The sequence below is a fragment of the Dendrobates tinctorius genome, unplaced genomic scaffold (assembly GCF_039654945.1).
Source record: "Dendrobates tinctorius isolate UK_male_01 unplaced genomic scaffold, ASM3965494v1 ptg000164l, whole genome shotgun sequence".
Lineage (NCBI taxonomy): Eukaryota > Metazoa > Chordata > Amphibia > Anura > Dendrobatidae > Dendrobates > Dendrobates tinctorius.
This window is the reverse complement of record NW_027361831.1, coordinates 5,985,024-6,009,942: the sequence shown is the minus strand read 5'-3', so window position 1 is coordinate 6,009,942 and position 24,919 is coordinate 5,985,024. Positions and strand designations below refer to the sequence as shown.

The window sequence follows — 24,919 nt, the reverse complement described above, 5'->3', positions numbered from 1 at the left end:
CCTACCTAGTTGGTGGGGCACTACACCTTAGGAGAAGGTGCAGTACCACTGTGGCGACTGAGCCTCAGGGGCGCCACATACACACACGGCTCCGCTCCGTACACCTCGTACACACGCAGCTCCGCTCCGTACACCTCATACACACGGCTCTGCTCCGTACACCTCGTACACACACGGCTCTGCTCCGTACACCTCGTACACACACGGCTCTGCTCCGTACACCTTGTACACACACGGCTCCACTCCGTACACCTCGTACACACGCAGCTCTGCTCCGTACACCTCGTACACACGCGGCTCCGCTCCGTACACCTCGTACACACGCGGCTCCGCTCCGTACACCTCGTACACACGCGGCTCCGCTCCGTACACCTCGTACGCACGCGGCTCCGCTCCGTACACCTCGTACGCACGCGGCTCCGCTCCGTACACCCCGTACGCACACGGCTCCGCTCCGTACACCTCGTACACACACGGCTCCGCTCCGTACACCTCGTACACACACGGCTCCGCTCCGTACACCCCGTACACACGCGGCTCCGCTCCGTACACCTCGTACACACGCGGCTCCGCTCCGTACACCCCGTACACACACGGCTCCGCTCCGTACACCTCGTACACACGCGGCTCCGCTCCGTACACCTCGTACACACGCGGCTTCGCTCCGTACACCTCGTACACACGCGGCTTCGCTCCGTACACCTCGTACACACGCGGCTTCGCTCCGTACACCTCGTACACACACGGCTTCGCTCCGTACACCTCGTACACCTCGTACACACGCGGCTCTGCCACATCCACCCTGTAAACCCCTCCTGACCCCACACAGAAACTTCCCCTCATCCAGCACCATGACAACCAGCACAGCAGAGTCCTGCATACACTGAGGCCCCTGATCATGTGACCCCTGACTCCTCCCCTCCTGTGACCTCATCCCAGGTCCTGTGCGCACAGAGCAGCCATATATGTGGAGTGCGGCTCTGCAGGTGGAGGTAGGTGTTGGAGATTCCCCATTACTGGGCGCAGGGGGCAGTAACCCCTTCATTACTGGGCGCAGGGGGCAGTAACCCCTCCATTACTGGGCACAGGGAGCAGTAACCCCTCCATTACTGGGCACAGGGAGCAGTAACCCCTCCATTACTGGGCACAGGGGGCAGTAACCCCTCCATTACTGGGCACAGGGGGCAGTAACCCCTCCATTACTGGGCACAGGGGGCAGTAACCCCTTCATTACTGGGCACAGGGGGCAGTAACCCCTCCATTACTGGGCACAGGGGGCAGTAACCCCTCCATTACTGGGCACAGGGGGCAGTAACCCCTCCATTACTGGGCACAGGGAGCAGTAACCCCTCCATTACTGGGCACAGGGAGCAGTAACCCCTCCATTACTGGGCACAGGGGGCAGTAACCCCTCCATTACTGGGCACAGGGGGCAGTAACCCCCCCATTACTGGGCACAGGGGGCAGTAACCCCTCCATTACTGGGCACAGGGGGCAGTAACCCCTCCATTACTGGGCTACAGGGGGCAGTAACCCCTCCATTACTGGGCGCAGGGGGCAGTGACCCCTCCATTACTGGGCACGGGGCAGTAACCCTTCCATTACTGGGCACAGGGGGCAGTAACCCCCCCATTACTGGGCACAGGGGGCAGTAACCCCTCCATTACTGGGCACAGGGGGCAGTAACCCCCCCATTACTGGGCACAGGGGGCAGTAACCCCTCCATTACTGGGCACAGGGGGCAGTAACCCCTCCATTACTGGGCACAGGGGGCAGTAACCCCTCCATTACTGGGCACAGGGGGCAGTAACCCCTCCATTACTGGGCACAGGGGGCAGTAACATTATATAATGCACTGATAACTGTTAATAACATATATCTGGTGAGCAGGAGACAGACGGCCGCTCCTCTGTTATCTCTCAGTAATAAATGTACAATTACTGTGATAACGATTATTATTATTATTATTTATCGGCCTTCAGCTCGATCTGGAGCCGTGATGACTTGATGGATGAATGATCTGTAGGAAGAGGAGAGGGGGATATTGATCTCACCGCACCTTGCAGTCCATTGCTGGGCGTTGAATTCTGTGTGGAAGGTGCCGGCCCCGTTGGTGAAGTTCAGCCAAATATTGAAAGTGTGAGGAGGAAAGAAATCATTACATTCATCCAACAATAGATAAAACATCAAAAATTTATTGTAAAATCTTTACAAACATGGATTCCAAAGCAATAAAAAAAAAGTTCTGATGCGTTTCTGGCATCCTATGACTAAGGGAGCTTAGATGCCCAAAACGCGTCAGGTCTTTTTGATGTCTTTGGAATCCATGTTTGTAAAGATTTTACAGTAAATTTTTGATAGATTTCATCTATTGTTGGATTGTTTTCCTCCTCCCAATTTCATGATCTTTCGGAAGATTTACCTTGTACGCGCCTAGATCGGTCCACCAGGGACTTCTCCACCGTTATGTTGATGGTATCGAGCCGTTGGGATGATACAACCATATTTACTAGAGAACAAATTTACTGCCATATGATGGACAGGAAAAAACAAAGGAAAGGAAAGCTAAAAATAAAGCAAACACCCATCCATAGCAAGAGATATACATCTGGAGGGAACCAGGAAGGATGTTTAACGTCTAACACATATACAGCTCTGGCAAAAATTAAGAGACCACTGCAAAATTTTCAGTTTGTCTGATTTTTCTCTTTAGAGGTATATTTTTGAGTAAAATGTAAATTGCTCTTTTATTCTATAAACTACTGACAACATGTCTCCAAATTTCCAAGCACTACATTTTGTATTTATTTCCAGAAAATGAGAAATGGTGAAAATAACAAAAAAATGCAGTGCTTGCAGACCTCAAATAATGCAAAGAAAACAAGTTCATAATCATTTAGAAACAATAATACTAATGTTTTAACTCAGGAAGAGTTCAGAAATCAATATTTTGTGGAATAACAATGATTGTTAATCGCAGCTTTCACTTGTCTTGGCATGCTTGCCTCCAGTCTTTCACGCTGCTTTTAGGTGACCTTATGCCACTCCTGGTACAAACATTTAAGCAGTTCTTTGATGGCTTGTGACTATCCATCTTCCTCTTGATTACATTCCAGAGGTTTTCAATGGGGTTCAGGTCTGGAGATTGGGCTGGCCATGACAGGGTTTTGATCCCTCATCGACACATTGATTGACCTAGCTGTGTGTGGCATGGCACATTGTCCTGCTGGAAAAAACAGTCCTCAGAGTTAAGGAACATTGCCTGAGCAGAAGGAATCAACTTTTTCCAGGAAAGCCTTGTATGTGGCTTGATTCATACGTCCTTCGCAAAGATTAACCTGTCCAATTCCAGCCTTGCTGACGCATCCCCAGATCATCACCGATCCTCCACCAAATTTCACAGTGGGTGCAAGACACTGTGGCTTGTACACCTCTCCAGATTTACATCTAACCATTAGACCAGGGTTCCCCAACTCCAGTCCTCAAGACCCACCAACAGATCATGCTTTCAGGATTTCCTTAGTATTGCTCAGGTGATAATTGCATCACCTGTGCAATACAAAGGAAATCCTGAAAACATGCTGTTGGTGGGCCTTGAGGACTGGAGTTGGGGAACCCTGCATTAGATGTCCAGGTGTTGGGCAAAGCTGAAAATTAGATTCATCAGAGAAGATTTCCTTACTCCAGTTCTCTGTGGTCCAATCCTTATGATCTATTACAACCTTCAGCCTGGCTCTCCTTTGCTTCTCATTGATGAAAGGCTTTTTACTAGCTTTACCTGACTTGAGCCCTGCCTCTAGGAGCCTGTTACGAACTGTTCTTGCCGTGCACTTCACCCCAGCTGCCATTTGCCATTCCTTTTGTAGGTCACTTGATTTCATCCTGGGGTTGCTGAGTGACCTTCGAATAAGATGACAGTGATCCCAGTCAGTGGAGAGTCGTTTTCGTCCTCTGCCGGTCTGTAGCTTTGTTGTCCCAAATGTCTGCTGCTTGACCTTGTTGTAATGGACTGCCGTCTTAGAAATTGTAAGGATGGAGGTAACATGACGCTCACTGTATCCCTCTGCTAGTAAAGCCAGAATTGAGCCCTTCTTTTCCACACTCAAGACTTTTATTTTCAATTCCTTTGGCATGGCTAAAAGTTATTTTTTTCATTCCTATTACTTTTGGGATATTGCTAGCACTTGCTTTGCCATCCAGCTTGTCCTATTGCAAGAGGATTGTGAACACCACAGCAGGGCTTTTTATACTTTCCTTCGTTAAATAAGATTTGGTTCAGGTGATCATCTAATCAGAAGCACATTAAGTAGAATGAGGTGTACTCTGGTTGGAATGCAACTGACACTGAAATGGAATGGCTGTCAGACATGTAGAGAAGCTGATTTTTATAAAACTGTGCAGTGGTCTCTTAATTTTTGCCAGAGCTGTATTTATTATAGCTTTCCACATACAGAAAGGCAGTCTGATGACCAGCTATTGAAATGAGAAATGCAGAAAATCATGTAAATCATTACATTACAGTACTTTACTCATTGCGCGGCTATAAACAAAACAGTAGATGGACGCGTTAGGTCCAGTTTTCAAAGTGACAATGGCTAGAGTAACGACGGCTATGTCTGGGAAACCAACTTTAAACTTTCCTTTACTATTTTATGAATGCATAGTGGGTTCGAAAAGTATTCAGACCCCTTTAAATTTTTCACTCTTTGTTTCATTGCAGCCATTTGGTAAATGAAAAAATAAAACCCATTTTTTTCTCATTAATGTACACTCTGCACCCCATCTTCAATGAGAAAAACCAGAAATGTAGAATTTTTTGCAAATTTATTAAAAAATTAAATCTGAAATATCACATGGTCATAAGTATTGAGACCCTTTGATTAGATACTCAGATTTAAGTCACATGCTGTCCATTTCCATGTGATCCTCCTTGAGATGGTTCTACTTCTTCATTGGAGTCCAGCTGTGTTCAATTAAAATGATAGGACTTGATTTGTAAAGGCACACACCTGTCTATATAAGACCTCACAGTTCACATTGCATGTTTGACCTTATGTTTCTCATTTGGTCTAAGAAACTGGCTAAGGAGCTCAGAGACATAATTGTGGCAAGGCACAGATCTGGCCAAGGTTACAAAAGAATTTCTGCAGTACTCAAGGTTCCTAAGAGCACAGTGGCCTCCATAATCCTTAAATGGAAGAAGTGTGGGACCACAAGAAGTCATCCTAGACCTGGCCGTCCAGCCAAACTTAGTAATCATAGGAGAAGAGCCTTGGTGAGAGAGGTAAAGAAGAACCCCGAGATCACTATGGCTGAGCTCCACAGATGCAGTAGGGAGATGAGAGAAATTTCTGCAACGTCAACTATCACTGCAGACCTCCACCAGTCGGGCCTTTATGGCGGAGTGGCCCAACGGAAGCCTCTCCTCAGTACCAGACATATGAAAGCCCGCATAGAGTTTGCGAAAAGAAACACTTGAAGGACTCCCAGACTATGAGAAATAAGATTATTTGGTCTGATGATATGAAGACTTTTTGGTGATAATTTTAAGTAGTATGTGTGGAGAAAACCAGGCACCTGCACAATACAGTCCCAACAGTGAAACATGGCGGTGGCAGCAGCATGCTATGGAGGTGTTTTTCAGCTGCAGGGACAGGGCGACTGGTTGATATTGAAGGAAACATGAATGCGACCAATTACAGAGATATCCTGGATGAAAACCTCTTCAAGAGTGCTCTGGACCTCAGACTTGGCCAAAGGTTCACCTTCCAACAAGACAATGACCCTGAGCACACCGCTAAAATAACAAAGGAGAGGCTTCAGAACAACTCTTTGACCATTCTTGACTGGCCCAGCCAGAGCCCTGACCTAAACCCAATTGAGCATCTGTGGAGAAACCTGAAAGTGGCTGTCCACCAATGTTCACCATCCAACCTGACGGAACTGGAGAGGATCTGCGAGGAAGAACGGCAGAGGATCCCCAAATCCAGGTGTGAAAAACTTGTTGCATCATTCCCAAGAAGACTCATGGCTGTACTAGCTCCAAAGGTGCTTCTACTTAATACTGAGCAAAGAGTCTGAATACTTATGACCATGTGATATTTCAGTTTTTCTTTTTTAATAAATTTGCAAAAGTTTCTACATTTCTGTTTTTTTTAGTCAAGATGGGGTGCAGAGTGTACATTAATGAGAAAAAAATGAACTTTTTTGCATTTACCAAATGGCTGCAATGAAACAAAGAGCGAAAAATTTAAAGTGATCTGAATACTTTCCGAACCCACTGTAGCTTACAAAATATAGAGAACACAGCTAAAACATTATGTAGCATTGATGTAACCTTCAGTAAACTATTATACATAGAATTTGTTGAAGACTTGCTTGTCTACCTGATTGTTTATTGTTTGGCTTTAATCTGGACTAAAGGAAGGTGGTTCATCATCATCATCATCATCATCATCTTCGCCCTCAGACTCTTCTTATCAGATGAGATCAAGCTCATCGTTTTCAAAATTGTAGTCACTGCTTTCTTCTTGGTCTCAAGGGTCTTTCTTTCCTAAATTCTGAATAGAATCCTGAAATGCCTCTATCATCAAATTACTCAGTTTCTTGACCAGTTTCTTTTCAAAGACTGATTCCTCATCTTAGTGTTCAAGTGAGGATTGTGTGCTGTTTTCACTCATTCTTCATCTCTTCCTGTGAAATTAGACATCAAAGCATGCTGCTTTACTTTACACAACTCAGTGTGGTGGTATCTTCTATCCTTATTGATCCCTCCTCCCCAGTTACTCCTGTCTGGCGCTACCTATGAGATTGCCTCCGACTCCCTGCACATCGTTTAGCCTGTGCAGCATAGTAGAGATGAGCGAATTTGTTCTGATTTCGGCCCTGAATCTGATTTTGACATATTCGGGCCATATTCGAACACTATTTGTCCCGAATGTATGTCTTATGATCGGTTCCGAACATATTCGATAATTTCTACTCCCATTGACTCTATTGCAAAATCAATATTCGATTCAGATCGTATTCGGAACTGAACCGGAACAAATTCGCTCATCTCTACAGAGTAGTGCCTGCTTGCTTAAGGAATATTCATTGTACGACTTTTCCACAATAATCTCACATTAGTTGGGAAGAAATATCGCTTTTGTGTCATCAATCTCCAAGTACCAGAATGTTTGTTATTTTTCATAACTACCGTGGCAATAATCAGCACCCTGCGGTCACATAGCGAGATGTTAATGCAACGTTTACCACCAGCATGAGACGGTCGCTATTGATCACAGTATCTTAGGACTTAAACAACCTGTTCAATTAGTATTATGTAATCGTATGTGACAATGAGAAAACGGCCTCTGCATCGTAATGTTCCAACCAATCATAAATACAAAATCTTCACTACATCTCTTTCTATGTTTTTCCTTATTATCTCTAGTAATTGTATTATTACATGGGATCTTTATGATGTTACATCATCATCTTCCCATTCAGATTCCTACAATATCGGATCCTCTCAGCGGAGACCTTCTAAATAAGAGAATTTTCCTGATTGACTCATCAAGGATGGATAGGGAAAGGGACAAGATGGCGGAGAGGATATTACACCTCACCCTAGAGAACCTCTTCCGGCTTACTGGAGAGGTAAGAAATTCTTTTGATTATTAATATTATTTATATAGCGCCATTAATTCCATGGTGCTGTACATGAGAAGGGGGGTTACATACAAAGTTATAGATATCGTTAACAGTAAACAAATTTACAATGACGGACTGGTACAGAGGGGAGAGGACCCTGTCCTTGCGCACTTACATTCTACGGGATAGTGGGGAAGAGACAGAAGGTCGGGGGTGCAGCAGCTCTGGTGGAGATGAGGCGGCAGCTCAGGCAGTGGTGAGGCATCAGAATTGTTATTGCAGGCTGTAAGCTTTCCTGAAAAGATGGGTTTTCAGGTTCCGTTTGAAGGATCCGAGGGTGGTGGATAATTGGACGTGTTGAGGCATGGAATTCCAGAGGATAGGGGATATTCGGGAGACATCTTGGAGGCGGTTGTGTGAGGAACAAATAAGTGTTGAGGAGAGTAGGAGGTCTTGGGAGGATCGAAGATTACGTGAGGGAAGATATTGGGAGATTAGTTCAGAGATATAGGGAGGGGAAAGGTTGTGGATGGCTTTGTAGGTCAGTGTTAGAAGTTTGAACTGGATTAGTTGTGGAATTGGGAGCCAATGGAGGATTTGCAGAGGGGAGAGACAGGGGAGTAGTGAGGAGAGAGGTGGATTAGTCAGGCAGCAGAATTGAGGACAGACTCGAGTGGTGCAAGAGAGTTAGCAGGGAGGCCACAGAGGAGAGTGTTGCAGTAGTCAAGGCAGGAGATGATGAGGGCATGTACAAGAGTTTTAGTAGATTGAGGGCTGAGGAAGGGACGGATTCTGGAAATATTTTTGAGTTGGAGGCGACAGGAGGTGGCAAGAGTTTGGACGTGTGGTTTGAAGGACAGGGCAGAGTCGAGAGTTACTCCGAGGCAGCGGATTTCAGGTGCGGGAGAGAGCGTGATGCCGTTTACCATAGTAAATAGATCGGGTAGGGAAGATATGTGAGATGGAGGAAACATAATGAGTTCAGTTTTGTCTAAACTGAGTTTTAGGAAGCAAGAGGTGAAAAAGGAGGATATGGCTGATAGACACTCCGGGATTCTGGACAGCAGAGAGGTGACATCTGGGCCAGAGAGGTAGATCTGAGTGTCATCTGCATCTTTTGATGTCACATTACATAATTCTTATCTGTGGAAATAACATATGGACAGAACTGGAGAGGTGAGGACTCTGGAAATGTCTGTAGTGAGATTTATTAATGTGTCTCTCCATAACCAGGATTACACAGTAATGAAGAAGACCTCTAGTGAGCGCTGTCAGGACCCTGTGTCTGAGGGATGGGGAAGACCCCTGAGTCCCATTACTGGGTCTCCACCTCACCCCCTAATACATGAGGACATCAATGACCAGAAGATCGTAGAACTCACCTACAAGATGATTGAGCTGCTGACTGGAGAGGTGACACTGCTGGGAATGCTGGGACATTATACAGTAATGCTATGAAGGGAGCGGGGGGATGACAGTATCATTGTATGTGTCAGATTCCTATAAGGTGTCAGGATGTCACCGTCTATTTCTCCATGGAGGAGTGGGAGTATTTAGAAGGACACAAAGATCTGTACAAGGACGTCATGATGGAGGTTCTCCAGCCCCTCACATCACCAGGTAATAGATAAAACTAAATACACACGGCCTATCTGTATGTAAAGAATGAATTCAGTCCCTGTATGTGTTTCCTCCAGTTCTATCCCGTAAGAGGACAACACCAGAGAGATGTCCCCGTCCTCTTCTTCCACAGGACTGTAAACCAGAAAATCCCAATGTTCCTCAGGATCATCAGGTAGATGGAGAGAAGGTGTCATGAGATCTCCTCTCTGATGTGTAGACGGCTGTGAGGGTCTTGTGCTCAGTCTTGTTTTATCCACCAGTATTATATGTTTTATACTTGTGTAATGAGAACGGTGGAGATGGCAGGATTAGAGCTGATCATAGATGTGACTTCTCCATCTGTCTGTGACTTTTACAATATTTGTTTCAGGGTAAAGATCTGACCCATATTAATACTACAGAGACATATATGAGGGGTGATGAGCAGTGTAAAGAGGAGATTCCTACATACAACTACCCAGGTGAGTAGTAACCACTAAATGCAGAGAAGTCACAGATACTTTTCAGTCACTGGCTGTTATGATACTGGTGGAGCACGGCTGCAATCCAATGGCTGGAGAAGCATGAGCGGGGAACAGCAAGCGGTAGTTGAAGTTCTTGGAATTCGCACTAGGAATCGTAGGAGCAGGAGAGTAGAAGAGTGTGGCAAGTCTGGGTAAAACAGTTCTCAGGAGCTGGAGACTTGAATTAGACTAAAAGCTAGACACATTATCAAGGAATGAGTGAGAGTTTCATGTAGCTATAAGTAGACCCAAAAAGAAAAGTTGGCTTCTATAGGTTAAACATCAGCCATCTGAGCAAAGAGAGATGACAGAAACAAAATAGAAGCCTCTAGTTGTGAGAAGTGGAAATACAGCTCAATAAGGAAAGTGAATAATACCAGCCAATAGAGGTCAATTTGCAGAAAGAGAACAGAATCTTGACACTGGCTGTGTCTGCTTTATGAGCAGTGTAGTCTGCATTCATGTGATGACCATTCTACCTCCAGACCACAACAACATTCTTCACCCAAAACTGTTCAAATTACTTTAGAAAAATATTCAGGATTGAGAGTCCTCAGTAGTTGATACCTTTTAATGGCTAACTGAAAAGATGGTAACACATTGCAATCTTTCGAGACTGCTCAGGTCTCTTTTTCAGGCTAGACTAATACAAAATCTGAAGAGTCACATATTTATGCACAATACAACACAGAAAAAATGCAATGGATAAGACAAGTGACGTGAAGCAGAACTATCAATATGGGAGAGGGAGAAACAAAAATATTGGACCAGTACATAGATAAGGAGTCCGGATGTTTTATAGTCCTTTGATTGGGGTCTCCTAATGTGTTGTGATGCCCCCACCAGGTCTTGAAAGCAAATTCCTTAATTGATGTAAAAAGACATAAATCCATGCAACACATTCATTCCAGCACTGAGAGTGTCAAAGGTCGTCATAAATTTATACTCCCAAACACGTCTCTCTCTCTGAGATGTGAAGTTACCTTTCAATACCAGTAATTTCATATTCATATTGCTGTGATCAGGGAGTATAAATTTATGACGACCTTTGACACTCTCAGTGCTGGAATGAATGTGTCGCATGGATTTATGTCTTTTTACATCAATTAAGAAATTTGCTTTCAAGACCTGGTGGGGGCATCACAACACATTAGGAGACCCCAATCAGAGGACTATAAAACATCCGGACTCCTTATCTATGTACTGGTCCAATATTTTTGTTTCTCCCTCTCCCATATTGATAGTTCTGCTTCACGTCACTTGTCTTATCCATTGCATTTTTTCTGTGTTGTATTGTGCATAAATATGTGACTCTTCAGATTTTGTATTAGTCTAGCCTGAAGAAGAGACCTGAGTAGTCTCGAAAGCTTGCAATGTGTTACCATCTTTTCAGTTAGCCATTAAAAGATATCAACCACTGAGGACTCTCAATTCTGAATATTTTTCTATCTACTGGCTAACACGGTACAAAGATATACATCTTTCCTATATCAAATTACTTTTGGCACTGAACCTCCTTCTTCGATAGAGTTTACAATCTGGAGAATCCTCCTACCCCCTAGAATCAGATGATGCTTACCCTTAACTGCTCCGACAGCATACATAAATGTGCCGAAAATCAGTTCAAGAAAAATATTATTTGTATAGTGGACCTCTAACAGAAAGCAAACGATGATAATGCTGTTGCCTTCCTACTATCCGGGCATCATATAGGATGAATCTACCTTCTCTCTCTTCTGTGCTGCTGAATGTGCTCTTATGTTCCCTACAAGACCAGGTCCAGTCTTTCTAGCCAAACTTCACTTTTAGAGATCGACAACATTAAATGTGCATAGTTTCCCTTTATACTAACTTTTCATTTTCTTTTAAAACCGACTAACTTCAAAGAGGATTGCGATTAACTACACAAAAAATATCACACCTTGGCTATGCTATAGTTCTAAGCTGTGCAAGACAGCTGGCTCTGATAGACATGTTTCACATCTGCAGTAAATGTGTTGGCATGGCTCGAGCTCTGGTTTCTTGACATCACTCAACGTCATATGCTTTCAATTCTTATTAATTCAGATTACTGCATCATCATTCCTGAAATGGGAAGCACTAATATTTTCTGTAAGTCATGTCTTGGTTACCGGGTTAAATTCAGTGACCTTTTGCTGCCTGGTTGTTTTCCCTCTCTGCTGGGCTACAGTCCTTTTCATCTCTGTCAAAATATTGATGGTTTCTTTTGCCTTTTTTTTCTTGGTTGCCTTCTATTCAGGTGTTTTACATTTTCCTTTTTGGCTCTGTCCTATCACATTTCCTTTCACTTACCTCACTTGCTGATTATACGTCTGTGTAGATTTGTGTGTGGAGTTCCTGCTCCTCTGCTAAGGATTTACCTTGTCCGGTAAGCCCTAGTTGTTCTTCTTGCTGTGAGTTTTCCTTCCCAGCACCTTTCCCTTTTTCTCCACATGTGGAGGTCTGGGAGGTTTCACGTATTCTGATGGTTTTTATTTTGTTCTACTTATTTATCCCTGTCTATCTTTTGTGAATGTGTTTTAGCTTCTTACCCTTTTCTTTGTTGGATTTGTGTTGCAGCCTCCCTTCTGGTTCATCAGGAGATACAAGAAACCCCTCAACAGCCTTTTAGGGAGCCAGGTCCGATGAGGTGTATTTAATTATGCAGCTAGGGCTGTTCTTACTCTTTACAGTGACTAGTTGGGTACATGGTGTGGCTACTCTTTTTGGTATTTAGTAGTTCTTTCACTCTTCTGTTACCCGTGTGAGTACGATCATAACACTCTACTTCTGGTCAGTGCTTAAAATAGCTTCAGTGATCCATTATAAATGAGTATAACTCCGGTTTCGAGTTCCCCCTCCACATTTGTTCTTTTTGGGGATGTAACTTTTTTTATGTCTTTTTTATAGGGTCTTTCTTTATTTGATTGTGATGGGATTGCCCTACCCTGCAACTTTATTATTATTATTATTTATTTATATAGCACCATTGATTCCATGGTGCTGTACATGAGAAGGGGTTACATACAAATTACAGATATCACTTACAGTAAACAAACTAACAATGACAGACTGATACAGAGGGGAGAGAGGACCCTGCCCTTTCGGGCTTACATGCTACAGGATGGTGGGAAGGAGACAGTAGGTTGGTGGGTTGCAGCAGTTCCGGTGTTGGTTGAGGTGATATCACCGGTAGTGGTGAGAGAGAAGGAGGTAGCGGGGTCATTGCAGGCTTTCTTGAAGAGGTGGATTTTCAGGTTCCGTCTGAAGGATCCCAATGTGGTTGATAGTCGGACTTGTTGGGACAAAGAATTCCAGAGAATAAGGGCTATTCGGGAGAAGTCTTGGAGGCGGTTGTGTGAGGAGCGAATAAGTGTGGAGGAGAGAAGGAGGTCTTGGGAGAAACGGAGATTACGTGAGGGAAGGTATCGGGAGATTAGTTCAGAGACATATGGGGGAGACAGGTTATAGATGGCCTTGTAGGTCAGTATTAGTAATTTGAACTGGATACGCTGAGGGAATGGGAGCCAGTGAAGAGATTTGCAGAGGGGAGAAGCGGAGGAGTAGTGAGGAGAGAGATGAATTAGTCGGGCGGCAGAGTTAAGGATGGACTGGAGAGGTGCGAAGGTGTTAGCAGGGAGACCACAGAAAAGGATGTTGCAGTAGTCGAGGCGGGAGATGATGAGGGCATGCACAAGCATTTTAGTAGATTGAAGACTGAGGAAAGGACGGATTCTGGAAATATTTTTGAGCTGGAGGCGACAGGAGGTAGAAAGAGCTTGGATGTGCGGTTTGAAGGACAGGGCAGAGTCAAAGGTTACTCCGAGGCAGCGGACTTCTGGTACTGGGGAAAGTGTGATGTCATTAATTGTTATAGCTAGGTCGGGTAAGGAAGATCTGTGAGATGAAGGAAAGATGATGAGTTCAGATTTGTCTACATTGAGTTTGAGGAAGCGAGAGGAGAAGAAGGAGGATATGGCTGATAGACACTCTGGGATTCTGGACAGCAGAGAGGTGACGTCTGGGCCAGAGAGGTAGATCTGAGTGTCATGAGCATAAAGGTGGTAGTGGAATCCGTGGGACTTTGAGTTGCCCCAGATCAAGTGTATAGATTGAGAAGAGTAGGGGTCCTAAAACAGAGCCTTGGGGGACTCCAACAGAGAGAGGATGGGATGAGGAGGTGGTGTGGGAGTGGGAGACGCTGAATGTGCGGTTGGAAAGGTATGAGGAGATCCAGGATAGGGCAAGGCCTTTGATGCCGAAGGAGGAGAGGATCTGTAGTAGGAGGCAGTGGTCAACTGTGTCAAATGCAGAGGACAGGTCTAGAAGCAGGAGTATAGAGTATAGTCCATTTGATTTGGCTGTAAGTAGGTCATTAGTAATTTTGGTCAGGGCTGTCTAGTAGAGTGATGGGGGCGGAAACCAGATTGTAGATTGTCAAAGAGCAAGTTAGATGATAGGTGGGAGGAAAGTTCAGCATGGATGTGCTGTTCCAGGAGTTTGGAAGCGAATGGAAGCAATGATATTGGGCGATAGCTCGACATAGCGGTTGGGTCAAGGGTTGGCTTTTTAAGGATAGGCGTGATTGTGGCACGCTTAAAAGCAGAAGGGAAGGTACCGGACGTTAGTGATAGGTTGAAGAGGTGGGTTAGGGATGGGATAAGTGTGGTGGTGAGGTTTTGGAGGAGGTGGGATGGGATGGGGTCAAGTGCACAGGTTGTGAGGTGCGATTTGGAGAAGAGGCGATTAAGCTCCACTTCAGTGATGTTGGAGAGTGAGGTTATAGGGTTTGGGCATTGGTCTGGTATACAAAGGGGTTGTGGTGGCAACTTCTTGGTAGTCTTTAAAAAAAGGGTCTTCATTGTTTTTGTCAAGTACACAACATCTAAATTTAAGACACCACAGCTCTATTTTAACATGTTCTCTTTAATTGTCTAATATTCATTCAAGAGAAACTGATTTGACAGTTGACGATTTTCTGATTTAACTATTTCCTGCAGCCAGTTTTGTGTTCCTAACCAGGCCCCATTTTTCCAATCTGACATGTGTCACTTTGTGGTGATAACTTTGGATGCTTTTTCTGATTCCAGTGATTCTGAAATATTTTTTTTTCTGTGACACATTGTACTTTATTATTCAACATGCTTTTATTTTTGTTCAGATTATAGTAGGCGTATAAGTTTAGAACTTTAGCAACAAGTTTTTATATGTTCAATTAAATTTACAAAACTGGGGCTTGGCCTGACCGGGCATGTGAACAGAAGCAGGAGAGATTAGCTCCGGGAGATATAACATATAAGAGACTCCACTGGGCCCTGAACAACTTTAAAATCAGCTATATCATCCCCCTCTGAGCTCCTGTACTCACTGGTGTGCATCGGATCCTGATCCATGGCAGGGGGGGAGCTGCTAGGAGGCAGAGTGAGTCAGCTGCAGGAGCAGATAAGAGAAATCAAGATGGCGCCAGGACGCCTTCAGGTACTACACGTGTGAAGTTGTCTGCTGAAAATGCAGGACTTAAACTGGCTAGCTATGCCAGGACATCCAGAGGGGCTTCTGTCAGTAATGAAGTGCAAACACACATGAAAGGACTGGCTAATGTTTCTCTGTTATCTCAGTGGAGCGCATTTTCAGCCCAGCGGACAGAAGATCCCACACTACAAGATGTATTTATAGCTGTTATACAGTATGGATCTGCTCTGTCCTCACTTAGTAACCAGATGGGTGAAATTAAAGAAGAACTTTCCTATGTGAGAGAGGAGCTGCAAAGAGTAAAAGATCACACTACATCATCTGAAGGCAGAATTAGTGACCTGGGGGATAAACGGCCTCAAATTATCAGTGACAACCGCAGACATGGTCAACAGATCGTGGCCTTGCTGGCTAAAACAGACGATTTGGAGAACAGACTTAGGCGTAATTATATAAGGGTAATTGGCATCCCTGAAAAAACTGAGAGCAACAACCCTACTGGTTATTTTGAGAAATGGCTGCACTCCCTATTTGGGGCAGAACATCTGACCCCTTTGTTTGCTGTGAAGAGGGTGCATAGGATACCTACCCGGCCAATACCACCGGGAGCACCTCCATGCCCAGTCTTTCATTATAAGGACCGTGACAACATCCTTAAGGCAGCTCATGATAAAGGGGACATATCCCTCAATGGCCAAAAGGTGTCTTTTGTCCTTGAGTACTCCATTGAAGTGTCAAAACGCAGAGTACAATTTGTGGATGTGAAAAGTCGTCTATGCCAGCTACAAATACCATATTCTATGCTCTACCCCGCGAAACTCAGAGTGACCGCCCTGGGAGGAACCTCCTTTTTTGAAAATCCTTAGGAAGCACTCTGCTGGCTTGATCTAAACGAACAGCGACTTCACAAGAATCCGCAACGCTGAAGAAATAAGTATAACTTAAGTCATGTGCCATCAGAAAATATCTGATTGACTGTTGGAGTCATATTTCTTATCGAGTAATCCACGGCCCAGTGGAAAATAGAGATTTAGTTTTTTATCCTATAATGGCAGGCTCCCAAGAAATGATTATTTTTCTCTCTTTTTGTAGGTTGCTCGCATTATGTACGGAAGGGAGTTGGACTGCTACCCTCGTCCACCTGGTTTTTATGGATGGAATGGATGGATTAATGTTTATTTGTTTAAATGTGTTTTTGGGGTTTTTGTTCCTATAATTTGCTGTCTGGTTCTGCAAATACTAGCGGTCAAGCCGACTAAGTGGAAATACTGTAAAAAGGGTTATAAAAGGGAAGAGAAAGGTGGGATACCGTACAAGTCACCTGTATTTTTCAATCCCTATACAATTAGATATAATGGCTGATAAAGTAAAATTCCTTTCATGGAGTGTTAGAGGTCTGGGGGGACTCCTAAAAGAGAGCGGCAGTCATGGAATATATCTGGGATCACCTCGTGCAGTGGTGCATCTGCAGGAAATGCACTTTGGGAATAACAGTGTTGTGGGCTTGAAATATTCATGGATAGGCCACAGCTTCCCCTCTACCTTCTCCACATATTCTAGGGGGGTTAGCATCCTAGTACGCAGGACTATCCCTTTTGAGTTAATTGATTCCAGGATGGATGGAGAGGGCAGATTTGTGGGCATCCACTGTAAAATATTCTCAAAAGAAATTCTACTTGTGGCAGTCTATGTGCCTCCTCCATATAAGAACATTACTTTGAAAATTATTGCTTCACTAACGAGTAAGATACCGGGAATTCCAGTCCTTTCTATGGGAGATTTCAATAATGTTGTTCATCCATATTGGGAACGATAGAAATTGGACACTGCTACTAAAACTGCCCCATAACTAAGTTTGGAGAAATACTATCAGAACTATCACTAGCGGACATATGGCGTCTCAAATATCCTAACACTGCACAATATTCTTGCTATTCTAAGACTCATAAAACATTATCCCGTATTGATATGGTATTGGGCACAGAACCTATTCCCCCCTGGGTAAGAACAGTGGAATATATACCCAGAGCACTATCAGATCATTCACCCTTGCTGACTACTCTTTGTTTTTCACCCAGGCCGCTGGATTCTCTGACTGAGTGGGCCATGAATCCCTTCTGGCTTCAAATTCTAGATATCCCGCTGATCACATTAACCTTAGAACGTTATTTTAAGGAAAACGACAAACGAGTGTTGCAAAACACATTATGGGATGCCATGAAAGCGTGCTTACGAGGAGTCTTAATACAGGCCATCAACAGATCTAAAACTAAGACAAAACAGTTTGGGGAGTTTTTACGGGATAGAGTTAAGCCCCCGTTACACACTGCGATATCGCTAGCAATATCGCTGTAAAGTCACCAATTTTGTGACGTTGCAGCGATATTGCTAGCGATATTGCTGCATGTGATACTTACCTCCGACCGGCTCCCCCGCTGGTTATCGCTGATCGTGCGAGAAGCTGCTGGACCATTCCTCGTCGTCCACTTCCTGCGGCGCTTCCTGCTGTGACGACGAGCGACGTGTGGAGCCGGGCGGGAGGACGCAGGATCGCCACGTCTGACAGGTAAGTAGCGATCCCCGTCCCCTGCGATGTCGCTGGTGAGATCTGCCTGAGTGGCAGCTCACTAGCGACCACCTAGCGATGCACCAGCGATCCTGACCGCGTCATATCGCTGGTCAGGATCGCTGGTGAGTCGCTAGGTGTAACGGTACCCTTAGATCTACAGAAGAGAAATTTGTACTAACCGATATAAAAGAGGACCTGATGAAGTGGCGAGTGGCACAAGAAGGGTACATCACACATATCAAGGAAAAAGCTAAAAATAAAGGCATGCTTGCCCAGACACACTTCTTTGAGTAGGGGGAGAAGGCAGAATACTTACTAGCCGTGATAGTAAGAGCTCATAGGGGAGTTCTTTAATTGGTTCTTTGAAAGACAGAGTGGCAGTAAACCAGACTGACCAGATCTCAAACACTCTGCTAAAATTTTATAAAGATCTATATACATCCAAACTGCAATTTAGTAGAGAACAGATCTTATCCTACCTTAGGGAAATCAAACTACCGACATTCAGTGGTAAAGATCAAGAATTTTTAAAAAGACCATTACAGCTGGAGGAGTTAGAAATGGCCGTAGCCTCTATGGCTAATAACAAATCATCAGGACTAGACATGCTTCCCACGGAAATATATAAGAAATTTGGAAATATTCTGCTTCACCACTTGCTGGCTACCTTCGAGGATGTGGTGAAGGGGGGAACCCTACTCCATTCAATGCAAGAGGTGGCGATAGTCATCATACCTAAGTCAAGTAAAGACCCTTTAATCCATGACTCATACAGGCCCATATCTTTATTGTCAACTGATGTTAAAATTATTACGAAGGTTCTGGCGTCTAGATTGAATACAGTTATCCATACTGATCAGTCAGGCTTCATGCCTGCTAGATCCACAGCTGTATGTCCTCTGGACGCCGCTAAGGTGTTCGATTCTGTTGAGTGGGAATATTTATGGGCGGTGTTGGAAAAGTTTGGTATAGGACCTAGTTTTATTTCTTGGATTAAATTGCTGTATGGTAGGCCGATGGCTAGAATTCAGGTAAAAGGACACCTCTTCCCAGCTTTTTTACTGAGTAGAGGTACGAGGCAGGGGGCAGGGGTGTCCAATGTCTCCCCTGCTCTTTGCACTGGCCATTGGCATCGGTAATCAGGGAGCATCCAGGAATAGTTGGGTTTTGTAGAGGAAATAGTGAAGAGAAGGCCACGTTATACGCTGATGACACTTTATTATTTCTGGCTAAAACTTCTGAGTCCCTTCCTATAGCAATGGAAACAATAGAAACATTTGGAAAATACTCTGGTCTGAAGATAAATTGGAGCAAATCAGTTATTCTTCCATTGGATAATACAGATGAGAATGCTTCCCACTACATTAACTCGGGTTTACAAGTGGTATCAGAGTTTAAATATTTAGGCATCAATATTTCGGCAAAAATAATAGATTACAAGTTGAGTCTTGTTCCAGTCATAATTAAATTTAGAGGTAAATTGGGCGCCCGGTCTAAGTTACCGATGTCGGTTGTGGGCCGTGCTAACCTGGTCAAAATGATCTGGATGCCACAATTGCTGTATGTTCTGCACAACTCCCCAGTATGGATAAATCAGAGGTTTTCCTTAAAAGTCAGTCAGTAGTTTAGAAACTTAATATGGGGCAAACAGACTCCGAGAATTAAACTGGAAACATTGCAAAGAAATAAAACAATGGGAGGGCTTGCAGTTCCAAACCCATGGGTATATTATGTGGCATCTCAGCTTCATCATATTCGGGGATGGGACGACCCTGGGGGAGGTGGAGCTAAGCGTATGTTGCTACAGCACTATTTCCGATCGAATAAACTCTATGAGGTATTGGAGGTGCATAAGTTTGGGACACTTGGAGGCAAAATACCGAATATGCTGTTATGTGATAAACTTTGGGGGACGATGAAAAAATTACAAGCAATAGAAGGTTTTTCACAGTTTACTTCATTATGGAGCGCTCCATGGCATCCAAATCTATGCCAACTAGTGAGATTTGGCTCCTGGAGCACCAAGGGTTTAAACAGACTTAATCAAGTGGTGATAGGTGATGTGATTAACCCCTTTATTCCCAAGGGTGGTTTGCACATTAATGCCCAGGCCAATTTTTACAATTCTGACCACTGTCCCTTTATGAGGTAATAACTCTAGAACGCTTCCATGGATCCCGGTGATTCTGACATTGTTTTCTCTTGACATATTGTACTTCATGTCAGTGGTAAAATTTCATTGATATAACTTGCGTATATTTTTGAAGAAAACGGAAATTTGGCGAAAATTTTGAAAAATTCGCAATTTATCAAATTTGAATTTTTATGCCCTTAAATCACAGAGCTATGGCACACAAAAAAACTTAAGTAACATTTCCTACATGTTTACATCAGCACAATTTTGGAACCAAAATTATTTTTTGTTAGGAAGTTATAAGGGTTAAAAGTTGATCAGCGATTTCTCCTTTTTACAACACCATTTTATTTTTAAAGACCACTTAACATTTGAAGTCAATTTGAGAGGTCTATATGATAGAAAATACCCAAAGTGACACTATTCTAAAAACTGCACCCCTCAAGGTGCTCAAAACCACATTGAAGAAGTTTATTAACCCTTCAGGTGCTTCACAGGAATCTTTTGAATGTTTAAAAAATATGAACATTTAACTTTTTTTCACAGAAAAATTACTTCAGGTCCAATTTCTTTTATTTCACCAAGGGTAACAGGAGAAATTGTACTGCAAACGTTATTGTGCAATTTGTCCTGAGTACGCTGATACCTGATATGTGGGGGGGAACCACTGTTTCGGCGCATGGCAGAGCTCAGAATGGAAGGAGCGCCGTTTGACTTTTTCAATGCAAAATTGGCTGGAATTGAGATCGGGCGCCATGTCACGTTTGGAGAGACCCTGATGTGCCTAAACAGTGGAAACCCCCACAAGTGACCCCATTTTGGAAACTAGACCCCCAAGGAACTTATCTAGATGTGTGGTGAGAACTTTGAACCCCCAGGGGCTTCACAGAAGTTTATAACGTACAGCCGTACAATTAGAAAATCATATTTTTTCCACAAAAATGATCTTTTCACCCCCAAGTTTTAATTTCCCAAGGGCAACAGGACCCCAAATGTTATTGTGCAATTTGTCCTGAGTACGCCGATACCCCATATGTGGGGGTAAACCACTATTTGAGCGCATGGCAGAGCTTGGAAGGGAAGCAGCGCCATTTGACTTTTTTGTCTGGAATTGAGATCAAACGCCATGTTGCGTTTGGAATGCCCCTGATGTGCCCAAACAGTGGAAACCCTCAATTCTAACTCCAACCCTAACCCCAACACACCCCTAATCCTAATCTCAGCCCTAGACCTAACTCTAACTCTAGCCCTAACCCTAATGGGAAAATGGAAATAAATACATTTTTTTTATTTTATTATTTTTTCCTAACTAAGGGGGTGATAAAGGAGGGTTTGATTTACTATTTATAGCGGTTTTTATGTTTGGCAGCTGTCACACGCTAAAAGACGCTTTTTATTGTAAAAATAGTTTATGCATCACCACATTTTGAGAGCTATAATTTTTCCATAGTTTGACCCACCGAGTCATGTGAGGTCTTATTTTTTGCTGGACAAGTTGACGTTTTTATTGGTACTATATTCGGGCATGTGACATTTTTTACCATAAAAGAATATGCACAAAGGCGCAAAGTGCTACGTACTAATACCTGCAGCTGCAAATATGGACAAAAACCACCCGATTTGTCCTACAATAAACGTCAATATATACAAATTAGTTATTTGCGCTAGCAGGTTAAATACTGAACAAAAGATAAATATGTAAACCAAGTACACTCTTTCCCTTTCACACACAGGGTAATGCCGTTAGAAATTGACCATAGTCAAGCTGGTTCACAAAACTTGCATAGCAGTACCTTCGTTCTGGTAGGTTATGAGCTAGTGAAGGGATCCGTGCTGAAGCGGTGTCTCATTACAGGAATGGCGGTTCAGTCAGTGGTAACGATGAGAGTACCAATCATCAAATTGTTGAGGCTCAGGTGGAAACCGCATGTACTGGACGCTGTTCCGGCCGGTAACAGGCGTCCGTCTATTCGCGTGACCGCCGCCGCTGGCCGGCGAATGTACCGCGCGAATAGATTCAAAGCCAGCAAGGTAGCAAAACCTGCAAGACCTTGCGTGACGTCACGGTCACGTGGAGAGCCACGTGACTGGCTAGTGAGCGCAAGTTTGACCAAAAAGCTGTCTTACGCGTTTCGGAATCACCGGATTCCTTCCTCAGAGATGGTCTATAGGAATCAAATAGGCGCTTATATACCCACAGTGTCCAGCCTCTATATTCATTAATTAAAAGCAAACAATTCAATCTCACTGTTTAAGCCATTAGGGACCAATGTGTTCATTTCAAAGATCAATCTACTTTCTTCCCTTGACATTTGTTGGATAAAGTTCCCTTTCCGCCAGCTTTTTTTAACCACTCTAATGCCGGTAAATTTAACGTTCTTAATAGAGCCCCCATGATAATTAATAAAATGGTGTGAAAGTGGGTGACCAGTAAATCTATTTCCAATATTCCGCAGATGTTCGGCTATCCGGACATGCATTGGACGTATTGTGCGTCCTATGTACAATTTCCCACAGGGACATGTGATGCCATATATGACCCCTGTAGTTTCACATGTTATAAAATCTTTAATTTGTACCTCCGCGAATTTATTTGTGATCACTACTTGTTTTTTAGAGGTCAATTTTTTACAGGGGCCACACTTTCTACAAGGAAAAAACCCCACTGGTAATTTTTCTAAATTTGATGTAACATTACTTAGAGGCTTGGATATAGAGGGAGCTATCAAATTGCCCAAATTTTGAGCCTTCCTGAAGATGAACCTGGGGTGTAGTGGTAAAGATTGGTAAAGATTCCCCTATAGCCTTATCATTTCTCAGAATGTTCCAATGTCTCCTAACAATTTTTTTGAGAATTATACTGTTGGCATTGCATTGTGTGATTATGGGGATTTCTTCCATAAGGGGATTGCCCTTTTTACTCTTCTGTTGTTCCAGTAATTGATCCCTTGGAATCTTCTCCACTAATTGTTTCGTTTTTATTAGAGATATTGAATCATAACCTTTGTTAGAGAACATCTTCATCATTATCTCTGCCTCTCTATTAAAATCCTCCCTTTTCGAACAGTTACGGTGAGCTCTAATTAGTTGACTTTTTGGAACATTTAGCAGCCAGCTAGGTAAATGGCAACTATCAAGTGAAATAAAATTATTAGAATCAGTAGGCTTATGATATAGTTGTGAGCCGATAACGTTATTTTCTACAAAAATTTTTAAGTCTAAAAAGTTTATTTCTTTTGAGCTGGTGGTCATAGAAAATTTTAAAAAATAAGAATTTTTATTTAGTGAATTAAAAAATTGTTCCAATAAAAGAGGGCCACCAGACCATATAAAAACAATATCATCTATGAATCGATGCCATAGCACTAGGTTCGCTAGTAGCCTGCCGTCGGGATAGATGGTTTCCTGCTCCCATCTCCCCACGTACAGATTTGCGTAGCTAGGAGCGAACCTCGTGCCCATGGCTGTACCCCACTGCTGGGAGTAGTAGTTCATCCCGTAACGGAAGAAGTTATGAGTTAAAATAAAATTTATACATTCAAGAAGATATTCAATTTGATCACACGGTAATAAACCATCCATCCTCAAGAAGTGTTCCACTGCTTCACAGCCCTTTTTATGCTGGATAACTGTATACAAAGAAGTGATATCAAGTGTGCCCATAATGTAATGGTCACACCATTTTATGTTCTTTAAAATACCCAAAATATGGGTGCTATCCTTGAGATACGCCGGGAGTTCAGGTATCAGTCTTTGTAGATGACAGTCCACAAATTTAGATAAATTCGATGTTAGACCTCCAATAGCAGATATAATAGGTCTCCCGGGTGGTTTGTTCATACTTTTGTGCACCTTGGGTAGATAATAGAAATAAGGAACTCTAGGGTGGGGTGTACTAATAAAATCCATTTCTCTTTTATTTAAAAAGCGCTTTCAAAGCCCTTCTTTATCAATTCTCGCATTTCTACCAGATACTCATTAGAAGGATCATGGGTTAATAATTTATAAGTTTGTTTATCATCTAGAATCCTAAGTGCTTCCCTCTCATAGTCTGATGTGTTTAGTATTACTATCCCTCCCCCTTTGTCTGCCGGTCTGATAGTGATCTCCCTATTCTCCTGAAGTTGCCTAATGGCTTTCCTTTCCTTGTGTAGCAAATTATGTTTAAATTTATTACATCTCCTATCAGAGACCCTTCTGATTTCGTGTATAACATTACTTTGAAATGCTTCAAATGCCTCTGAATATTCTTGTAGAGGATTAAGGTTAGATTTTTTCTTTAAGTCAGTATGTTTGTAGGGATCAAAAATGCTCGTAGAGTCATCCATAGTAATACTAATTTTCTTTTTCATATAGTGTTTCTTCAGGGCTAATTTCCTCATGAATAGTTTTACACCAACAAAGGCTTGAAATTTATCAAATTTAGCACTGGGAGCATACTTTAAGCCTTTGTTCAGTAAACAGGATTCATTTTCTTGTAGGGGGTATCGACTAAGGTTAAATATTTTTTGTTCAGGAACAGTTAATTGATCTGTGATGGGGATTGTTGTGTATTCTTTTTTTTGGTAAATTCCCTGCCCCTACAGCCCCTTTTACGTTTCTTTTTTGACCTACCTGAAAAAAAGGAGGAAGGTGGCTCTGCTTTGTTTTCAGTGGTTGTTTTCTCTGTTCCCTCGGACAGACCCTATTATTTCTATTATCTGATGGAGGGTTATTATTATGTTTGTCACTCACCGTAGAGGAAATATTTTCTATATTTTCTATCACCGTAAATCGGTTATGAGTACTAATAGAGGGTAATGGTGTGGAGATAGCTGGTAGTTCTGCCCCCTGTGTGACAGTGGTGCCCCCATTATTAGCTATTTCCGTGTTAATAGGGTTTTCCATATCGGAAGTGATATGGATAGAGCATCTTTCACTCGACGTAAGGAGGGAGGTATCCCCTCCATGTATCTCATCTAAAGTTAACAGTGGGCCTGATGA

At 43.2% G+C, this 24,919-nt stretch overlaps 1 protein-coding gene across 1 annotated transcript in view; it reads left to right on the top strand.

Annotated features, from left to right (window-relative positions):
• Positions 1 to 856: 856 nt before the first annotated feature.
• LOC141052923 (uncharacterized) overlaps positions 857 to 24,919 on the top strand; it is a 70,940-nt gene continuing 46,877 nt past the window's right edge. The window contains exons 1-6 of the mRNA XM_073550244.1: positions 857 to 992; positions 7,492 to 7,641; positions 8,869 to 9,048; positions 9,132 to 9,255; positions 9,333 to 9,430; positions 9,629 to 9,719. Of these exons, the coding sequence (XP_073406345.1) occupies positions 966 to 992; positions 7,492 to 7,641; positions 8,869 to 9,048; positions 9,132 to 9,255; positions 9,333 to 9,430; positions 9,629 to 9,719 (670 nt within the window). The 5' untranslated portion in view covers positions 857 to 965. The remainder of the gene's footprint in view (positions 993 to 7,491; positions 7,642 to 8,868; positions 9,049 to 9,131; positions 9,256 to 9,332; positions 9,431 to 9,628; positions 9,720 to 24,919) is intronic.